Source organism: Glandiceps talaboti, chromosome 8 (assembly GCF_964340395.1).
Source record: "Glandiceps talaboti chromosome 8, keGlaTala1.1, whole genome shotgun sequence".
Classification (NCBI taxonomy): domain Eukaryota; kingdom Metazoa; phylum Hemichordata; class Enteropneusta; family Spengelidae; genus Glandiceps; species Glandiceps talaboti.
This window is the reverse complement of record NC_135556.1, coordinates 12,382,046-12,392,919: the sequence shown is the minus strand read 5'-3', so window position 1 is coordinate 12,392,919 and position 10,874 is coordinate 12,382,046. Positions and strand designations below refer to the sequence as shown.

General features: G+C 35.7%; 1 protein-coding gene across 1 annotated transcript; it reads left to right on the top strand.

The window, feature by feature from the left end:
- The first annotated feature begins 275 nt into the window (after positions 1–275).
- LOC144439202 (uncharacterized) lies at positions 276–10,492 on the top strand. The gene is made up of 10 exons (XM_078128473.1): positions 276–404; positions 2,187–2,734; positions 3,160–3,239; positions 3,771–3,849; positions 5,314–5,363; positions 6,348–6,568; positions 6,968–7,103; positions 7,802–7,898; positions 8,775–8,882; positions 10,243–10,492. The coding sequence occupies exons 1-10, from the start codon at positions 324–326 to the stop codon at positions 10,490–10,492; spliced, it is 1,650 nt and encodes a 549-aa protein (XP_077984599.1). The 5' UTR covers positions 276–323.
- The last annotated feature ends 382 nt before the right edge of the window (positions 10,493–10,874 follow it).

The following is a 10,874-nucleotide window of genomic DNA, read 5'->3' as shown; positions in this document are numbered from 1 at the left end:
TGAAAAATCGCATCCCTAAAAATAACTCCGGTTAGTAATAAACACCCTTAAAATACAATTCAGTTGTAAATATCTGTGACAGAGATGACAATATGAAGGTTTTAAAAGTATATAGAAGGTTTTTCCCAGATTAACAATTTCAAAACCGTACACCACAAGCAAGGACTTGCATATATTAAGTAACTTAAAGCGCTTTAAAGTGTAGAATGTTGAGCAAGCTAGAGAATCTTTTTCTTTTGGAAATCGGAAAATGAGGGAAATTTGAATTCGTGACGAATACAGCCGAAGCGAAGTGGGGTTAAAGTTTCAATAACGCACTTGCAATGTCTGACGTCGAAGACTTATTTCAACGCGTAGGCAGAAAGCTAAAATGGTTCGACGAGTCATCTGGCTCGCTGAATATCGTAAGTGTTCATGATACATGTAGTGATATACATTCGATGATTTCCACAGTGAACACAAAACCATAGTCCCTCTGTCATATCACGGATGTATTATATAGCATTGAGCCGAGAGGGACTGTGACAAAACAAAGCCGGTGTTATATTTTAGTGTTACAGCATTCTACCATATCACCTATATATTAAACCTATTAGGTTATGTCAAAAGTCATCCACTTACATGATATGCTACCATTCATTTCCAAATATATGAGAGAGAGAGAGAGAGAGAGAGAGAGAGAGAGAGAGAGAGAGAGAGAGAGCTAGAGAGAGAGAGAGAGAGAGAGAGAGAGAGAGAGAGAGAGAGAGCGAGAGCGAGAGAGAGAGATAAAAATTATAATATAAATACATACAGATTTGATAATTACCTTCACTAGTGTATGTGTAAACAGTGTACATGTGTTTGATATTTAAAAACTGAAATATGCAAATGTATGGTTTCAAATTTGCATAGTTTAGAAAAGTATCCACACAAAAGGAATGCCTGTAAATGCTACACTACAACTTTTTTGTAGTATTTTTTTCTCTTTTGAGTTTGTTGTTCTGCCAGAAATAAGACAAGTATAGCTAGAATTGGTATGAACATGAAAAATTAATGCAAGCAATGGACTGAAGGATTTGTTATTGTGGGCAAGCTCCGTGTCATAATCAGTCATAGCTGCAATTATATTGTAGCATTTGTTTGATATTTTGGGGGATTTTTCTTCGCCTTTTGATCTTTTTTCTGTTGTTTGTTTCCGGTTAAACAACAGATGAAAAAAGAAGAAAAGCTGAAGGGGAAAAACCCTCAAAATCAAACAACGCTACAATTATATATTGCAGCTATATAACTCAATGCTACAAAAAAATGAAGTGATGAATTTCTAGTTTCTATGCAAGAGAGTTACTTAATTAATGGCTGGCTATTCAGGAATGCTGAGAAATCGTAGACTGTTATCATCAGAGATATATGCAAATGGTAAGACTAATAATGGCAATTCGAACCATCAGACTCATCAACTGTGACCAAAATGTACAGATATGATAGAAGTGAAACCTCTAGAATTCTACTAAGCATGACCACACAGAGAGACACTATTATAATTTCTTTATTACAACTGTTATACTAGCTATCCATGGCTTTGAATCTGAAGACCTCCTTCACCAAATCATGGAGGTATAAGGAGAGAGTCTCCCCCTTTACCCCCATGACCACATCTAGTGAAATGAATGTATCAAAAATCTAGCTAGACCACATGCTACCAAAGTTAACAATCCATCACACATTGACAGGCTCTTGTAATTAACACTTCATGCACATACAAAATGTAGTTGCTTGTTAATCATGTTGATATTCAATCATAGACTCTCCACCAACTTTATGTTTGACATACAAATAATGTCTACTACAACCTCCACCTTCAGTCTGTAAGTCCTTAAGTTTATATTAACGCTCTAATTAGATTAATACAGTTGTTGGTGGAAATTAACATTTTAGAATGCTGGAATGTGGTTCTAGATACATCCATTCCACTAGACATGGAAGGAGAATCTAAGCCACAGATAGCCTCTAGACTACTGCAATACAATCAATCAACAAACTCTAAGAAAGCCATTGCATTGACACTCTCCTAGTTACAATATAATTTATTACATTGTAAACAACCTCTTTAAAGTTTAGACTGTATTTATTTACATACTTGCTTATTTGTTTACGTTTATTCATTTGTTTTGGGTTTGTTTGTTTGGTTATTTATTTATTTACAGTCAATTGATGAGAAATGGAAGAAGGCAAGAGATGCCATTGCTTTGACATCAGATTCAGACACTGAAGATGGAGTCAGTTACCATAGTAACAAATCACCATCAGTTACCAAGGAATACAACAGTAACAGTGATTCAGATAAAGAAAATTTGAGACTGTCAACCAATGACACGAACTATGTCACAAAAGACCCAACTCTTCTCAGAACTTCTTCTCCACAAATTCACACTAGTTCAAAGATGAAACCACCAACTTTTCAAACAGTTGCTTCATATTTATCAAAAGAATCAGACATAATCGTTATAAGCAGTGATGAAGCTGATGATGAACATTCAGCAGACTCTGATGACAATGATGACGATGTGTTTCTACTACCTCTAAAAGAAAGACTGTTAAGAACTTGTCCGGCTAAAAGTCAGAGATCACGGATATTTGATGGAGAATCTCAGGATTTCAGTACTCCTAGTATAAGACCACCGTGTAAACACTTGGATGACAACACTAACTTTGAAAAACACAGCCACACTGAATCTAAGAAGGGAAGCATCAGGTAATTAGCTTTGCATATCTTACCAGTATAATATTTTTTGTCAGTATTAGTAATTATGGCATTCTCGTATTAAAGCTCTGACCAATAAAAGAAATTGTTAGTAGGCACAGTTGCAAGTCAGAGCCCATTTTTCCAGACATAACAAAATGAAGGTTGTCTTGAACAGTGCTGTAAAGGTGCCTGTGATTTACAACGATGTAATTCTAGTAGGTGAAATCCAATCTGATTAGAATCTGATGTGGTGAAAGTGACTAGATGACATGTCTTTATTTACCTCTATTTCCATTACTTTGTGTGATTTGTTTTGTTCTGGTTGATCACCGTCTTGGATCACACAGAACAAAACAAATGACATAAAGCAATGGAAATAGAGGTAAATGACTACAGATCTGTTTTAATGTTTCAATATTATGACTTTATTTTAGGAAACACCACCCTCAAAGGCCATCATTCTTAGTTAGCAGTGAAGATGATGATGATGACGATGATGATGATTTTGAAGAGTGTAAGTAAACTACTAACTACTGTAGCTGCAATACATGTACATTGATGAATTCACAGTACACATGTCCCTTTAAAGCTTGTTGATGTAGCTCTTAGTTTTAAAGTGAAATGTGCCTTGGAAATAAACTGTTCAGACTTTTTCTGATACTTTGTTCAAGAAAAGTCCATCCCATTCATAGTTAAAAAGAATCAGGGGTTACCACACAAATGTTTGAAATAGAGGTCAAAATGAAGCCATTTTACTATCCAATATGGCCACTGAATACTAAATACTATGGGAAGAAAGCTTGTGAATTTGCTTGAAAAAAACATTGGACTCCAAATTTGTTTTGATTATTTCACAAGGCCCAGAAGCACACTTCTATATGACAAAGTTTGGAGAGATTTTAAGAACTTTAAATTTTCAGTGAAATTTGTCCCCTGGGGGAGCATGTTATTATAATAAGTAATTTGCATAATTAACAATAGCTAGCACCTTGCACCAGTATGAAAGCTATTGTATGATGATAGTTATTTGTTCTCTATTTTCTAGTTCTAGCTAGACTGAAAACACCAAAGAAAACCATCCAATTTAAGGGTTCTAAAACAAAAACAGTAACCAGTAATACCAAGTAAGTATGTCATAAAACAATGAACAGAAGAAAAACAAGCATTAGTAAGTTTCTTACATGAAATATGCCTTGTAAATAAACTCTTTTGCTGTTACTTTGTTCAAGAAAACTCCAACCTATAAAAAAAACAGGGACCATCGTACAATTTTTCGAAACCGAGGTCAAAAAGATGTCAAAATTGAGTTATTTTAGAATCCAATATGGCTGCCAAATACAATGTTAAATTTATTACAGATCGTTGATTCTCCTGAAAATAAGACAGTGAACATTCAAATTTATTTTATTATTTCAAAACCAGCAGTTAGAAGATTTCACATGGCAAAGTGTAGAGAGAAAGGAAGAACTCTGATTTTCAGTAAAATTCGTCCCTGACGTGCATTCTACTTTAATGAACTCAATTACAAGCTGTCAAATGTTTGTTAAATCTACACTACTTACAGAGCTCCAACTGTATCTGTAAAATACAGTCTAAGCTATACACGGAACAGATCTGTCTAATATAGTCATCGGAGGTGCTCCTATAGTCTACATTACTTCCAGAGCTCCAACTGTATCTGTAAAATACAGTCTAAGTGATACATGGAGCAGATCTGTCTAATATAGTCATCGGAGGAGCTCCTATAATCTACATTACTTCCAGAGCTCCAACTGTATCTGTAAAATACAGTCTAAGCGATACATGGAGCAGATCTGTCTAATATAGTCATCGGAGGAACCCCTATAGTCTACATTACTTCCAGAGCTCCAACTGTATCTGTAAAATACAGTCTAAGTGATACATGGAGCAGATCTGTCTAATATAGTCATCGGAGGAGCTCCTATAATCTACACTACTTCCAGAGCTCCAACTGTATCTGTAAAATACCGTCTAAGCTACACATGGAGCAGATCTGTCTAATATAGTCATCGGAGGAACGCCTATAGTCTACATTACTTCCAGAGCTCCAACTGTATCTGTAAAATACAGTCTAAGCGATACATGGAGCAGATCTGTCTAATATAGTCATCGGAGGAACCCCTATAGTCTACATTACTTCCAGAGCTCCAACTGTATCTGTAAAATACAGTCTAAGTGATACATGGAGCAGATCTGTCTAATATAGTCATCGGAGGAGCTCCTATAGTCTACACTACTTACAGAGCTCCAACTGCATCTGTAAGCTACAGTCTAAGTTATACATGAAGCTCTGACAGTCTACACATGTACACTACTAACAGAGCTCCAACAGACTATGCTGCTCATAGCATTTCAATAGTTTATGCTACAGAGCCCCCAATAGTCTAATCACAGCACACCATCGATGATTGTATTTTACAGGCCATATCTAGTAGCACCAAATATTTTCTTAAACAATTTGTTGTGGAACTCTTAACGGTGAGGATTGAAACTTACTAAAAGCAAACAAGAACTATAATGAATACTCTCTGTAACTTATTTCTTTAAACTTTGTTGTTGTTTTTCAGAAAACCCAAGGAGACTGAGATGAAAACAAAGCCCAGACACATAGCACAAGGTAAGGGACAGTTGCACATTGTTGCACAAGCTCAAGAAATGAACTTTTTTCAGTTCGGGGGAGTAAGTCTGGCATCAAAGCAATTGCTGAACTTTATTTTTGCACTTTTAACTAAATTTTGAAAACTTTCACGCTTTCATTGATAACAGGTTGTGTATTTACTACTGAGATGTTGATTAAAATTTACTTCTGATGTGAGATATGGTGCTGAGTTTCCAGTTAGCATTTTAATGTGTCATGTTTGTACATTGCATCAATCATAGTGGTGTGACTGCTACAATTTTCATCATGGTTTACATAAACATGTGATGTTGCACTTGTGAACGTTCCTTTAGGGGGAGGGAGTCAGTCCTAAACAAATGAAGTATGTTTGTTGAGCTTGTGAAACTTTGCGTGATCGTCCCCAAGATCTCAGGATTTGTCCCGATCATTCCTGCTAGAATTGTATCACTGTGATGTTTCTTTGCACCAATATATAGTGTAATGTGATGGATTAGTCATTACACTCAGATAGAAAAGATTTCTCTTTTTGAATTTGAACATCAAGTGGTAATATCATATACTGTTACTTTAACTTTAAATTAGTGATTCGTAACAATTAACACAACTCTGATTGGCTCTCAATGCATCACATGACATTGTTTGAAGTAATAGAGGCATATAAGTGATTGGCTCTTAATGTATCACATGACTTATTAAATTTATATTAATCCAAAGCTTTGATTGACTAACAATGCACCACATGACATATACATAGTAGAGCTATTGAACCAAAGCACTGATTGGCTACATATGTATCACATGACCTATTTATTGAAGTGGTATCATTCAAAGCTTTGATTGGATAGGAATGCCTCACATGATCTTTGAATTGAAGAGGTACCAATGTGAAGCTCTAATTGGCTATAAGGCATCACATGATATGCTAGACAAAGTAACAGTGCTATTTTCATAATGTCTAAAAATCTATCCTGTTTTTCACAGATAAATCCAACAACCAATCCAACATCACACAGAAGCATACCACCAGTACCACTACTACTAAACATAACAAAGATGGAGAGTTTCTTGCATCGCTGTCTGCAGCTGGTCAGACTAAAAATGCTTTCTTATACTCACACTACGTGAAAGATTTTAAGAAGAACAGAGAGGAACTCACACAAAAATTATTCAATCTTTATAATCAAACTGTCTTTGAAAACAAGGTAGGTGTAGCATCCACATGAACAGGGGAAGAGAATTGCATACTTCTTTCTAAACAAATGATGTTTCAGGGAAACCTTTACAGTTGGTTCACCACAAAATTGCAAAATGATATGCCTGTGTGTACAAAACTATTGAAAGTGTTGCCACTTCAAGTTGCAGGATATTATTCTATTTGCTTGCCGCCACATTGCTCACCACCCCCCATCCCTTCCTTCTCTACCATCCATTCCACACATACTGGCCCACATAAAGTCTGTCGTCTTTATTTCCAAGGTCGTAATGAATTATCTGCCATAATTACATCAAGAAAACAAGGGTAAATATATACTTGCAGATGTGTCATCATTTTTTACCATATCATTATGTGACAGTTTCTATATTTTGACTTATGTTGTCAGTTGCCAAGTGACATGAAGATTACGTGGAATTGCAAAATGAGAAAGACAGCTGGGTTTTGTTACTATGGTAGAAAGAGTCTTACAATGGAGAGAACAGTTAGAATCGAACTAGCTGATAAAGTATGTGATTCTGCAGGTAAGGCATAGCTAGCTATCACTGCTCTTTTTCAAGGTACCTGGTAGAATGTGAATAGGAACCAGTTTCCCTGAAATCAGCATTCTTACTGTCGATCCACTAGACTTTGAATGATCACCTCCATGTGAATATTGCACAAGTCAAAGAACTCATCATTGCACAGATATGTAAAACTTCATATGTTGATAAGAATAATTTTGCAGTTGCACTAACTTTTTTCAAGAGAAATCGACAATCATTTACATGAGGGCTAAAATTACATGGCAGTACATGAAGTCATCAACAAACAAGTATGTCGTTTAAAACTAAGGTTATGTAGCAGGAATGCTAATTTTGTCTGGTCGAGAAAATTATGAATATTTTTGAAAGAAATCTATCATGGTAATCAACCATCATGGCATGGCCCTCACTTCTAGTCCATCCAAAGGCCACTTCCAAACAAATTCCAAGTGGCCAAACTATAAAATCTTTTGTCTTTCTTGATAACTGGAATATGGTGTTACTAATGAAAATTTCTTCTCAAAGAATAAAAAAAAATTCTCGGAAGCGAATCACAAATTTTCACCAACATCTCATCAGCATTGTCAGGGATGTACTACAATGGCCTATTGTTACTCATGTCACATGGGCTATTAGAATATGTCATATTTGGAATAATCTTAATTATGAGTAAATAACTTTATTGTGTCATCCTACAGAGAGAGTACGAGACACTTTAATTCATGAACTGTGTCATGCTGCAGCGTGGTATGTTTATGGTGCACAGGATGGACATGGTCGCTACTGGAAATTTTGGTAAATAACTGTACTTCTATTTTAATAGATGAATCTTCAGTGAGAGATATCAGTTTTGTATTAACTTTTTATATACCATGAAAATTACAAATTTAAATAATGCATACAACATACATACAACATACAAGCTGAGAGGTTTCAAATACAAACTGTTGGCAATGTTCACTTTATGAAAGATGGCGCTATTCATTATGGTCACAATCATGGAGAATGCTTCTATCGATCTCAGGAGTATATTGTAAACCTGGATATTTTGGCCAAAGACTTGTTTACGCTCATTTCACTAGAAAACAAAAAAACCCCACAAAACTAAGTAGCAACTGAAATGCTTTGTACATGAAAACAATGTACCAGTCTGGTAATTAGTAAAAAATAGTCTTTTGAGAACTAGCTGAACACTGTCAAATTGCACAAATTTTTGAGCGGCAAAAATATCTAGGTCAACAATATACCATCATTCATCTCTATTCATATTGGGGCAACTCTTGATGTAAATAACCAATTATACGTGTAGCAGTTTGTCACACTATCAATAACTTTGATATCATCCAAATGGATTTCATGGCATGGTTTACTGATGGATTGAGATACAACTGACATGTTCGAACTACACAAGCTGCAACTGTAACGATTTTTTGAAACTGTTTTGTGCAATACAATGACTTACTCATAATATTATACACCCTAAATTGTATTCAATCACCTGTAGGTATACACATATTTGTGTAGCAGTACACATAGTATCATACAATGTAACCAATCAAATTGATATTTGGGGGGGGGGGGGGGGGGGGGTTCACACCCAAAGATCTGTGAAGTATTTTGGTTCTAGATCCTTTCTTTGGATGTTGATAGTTCTCCTTGTTCTTTTCCTAGGACCAGGAAAGCTAATCTTGTTCATCGTGAGTTACCAATAATCAGTCGCTGTCACACATACCAAATCAACACTAAGTATAACTACCAGTGTATGAGATGTGGAACCAGGTATGCAAATCGAAATTTCACTCAAAATTTACTGAATTTTTTAAAATTATTTTCTCTTCTGTCATCCATGTATATATTGACTGCCAAATTTGTATTCTGTAAATGCAATCTCAGCAATTTGTCATCATACCCTTTAATATTGTAGCTATACCATGGCAACTGCTCAAACATACGTTTTTTTGTGATATGATTTGATACACAGATGTTGAGCAATCCTGTTTTACTATAATCCATATTAGTGGTTGTTATGTTGAGGTTGCTATAGGAAGGATTTAATTCTATGTGTTTATAGCGACTACAATGGATTGTATGCTGTCCAGGGAGTTGAGAAAAATCTGTATGGCTGTTGTGCCATTATAGATCTGGTCCAGCGGTAATAAAATCATAGTATGATCATGACATTCATTGTGGAAAACACTATGAAAGTTGTACTGTCATCAGGAGATGCAGCTGTATTTTAAAAGTAGCCAGTCAAAAATGTGAAAAGTAGGCAGTAATATCTATGAACGAGACCAATGAACCTGCCCACCGATTGAAGTATACTGGTTGGAACAAAGACATTTTAAACAAATTCCTGAAAAAGTAGCCGGAACTATTTGGTGCTGTAGCCAGTTATTTTTGTTGGCTACTGGTCCTTATCTGCATCTCTGGTTTATTGATATTGTTCATATTATTATTATAGTTTTGATCATGCACTGATGTTACAAAGGATACTGATTGGAATATATGAAATTTCCTCCACCAATCAACATCTCTGTGATAGTAGGTTGGATGTAATCATGCACTGATGTACAGAGGACACTGATTGGAACATATGAAATCTCCTCCACCAATCAACATCTCTGTGATAGTAGGTTGGATGTGATCATGCACTGATGTACAGAGGACACTGATTGGAACATATGAAATCTCCTCCACCAATCAACATCTCTGTGATAGTAGGTTGGATGTGATCATGCACTGATGTACAGAGGACACTGATTGGAACATATGAAATCTCCTCCACCAATCAACATCTCTGTGATAGTAGGTTGGATGTGATCATGCACTGATGTACAGAGGACACTGATTGGAACATATGAAATCTCCTCCACCAATCAACATCTCTGTGATAGTAGGTTGGATGTGATCATGCACTGATGTACAGAGGACACTGATTGGAACATATGAAATCTCCTCCACCAATCAACATCTCTGTGATAGTAGGTTGGATGTGATCATGCACTGATGTACAGAGGACACTGATTGGAACATATGAAATCTCCTCCACCAATCAACATCTCTGTGATAGTTGGATTTGATCATGTTTTCACACTTTACATATAAATCCTGATAAATCATTAATTTCATTGCATTACAGAATTGGTCGGCATTCCAAATCATTGGATCTCAAGAAATTCTGCTGTGGTGTCTGTGGAGGTCAGTTTCACCTACTGCCAACACTGCGTAAAGACGGCACACCAGCTAAGACTCGTACACCCAATAAGTTTGCCTTGTATGTCAAAGAAAACTACTCCACTGTCAAATCCAAACGTAAATCTATGAAACACGCTGATGTCATGAGATTACTAAGTGCAGAATTTTCCACAAAAGCTAGTATTACAAATTGATTAGAGATTTATACTATTTTGTATTTTTTTTATAGATTTTATTGTCATTTTTGTTGTATGTATTGTTTGAAAGGAAAAATGTGAATAAATAGGCAAGTAATCATGTGAGTGACTTCAATTACATGCCTCAATATGTTGTTTTTGCTATTGTTGTAGATAAGAACATTTTGGATACTTGCTTGGTAGGTGACACTTATATTACTCACAGGCAACATACCCAAAAAAATTAGTACCTTGTCAGAATTCTCAGTACCCACAATAGCTTTCTACCTCGTGCTATTGGGTCAAAATGGAACAAGAAGGTCAATTTATTTTCGTGTGGATCCATAGAAATGCATATGTGTGAAGCTGCAGCATGTGCAGAGAAAGTAGTGGTGTCCAC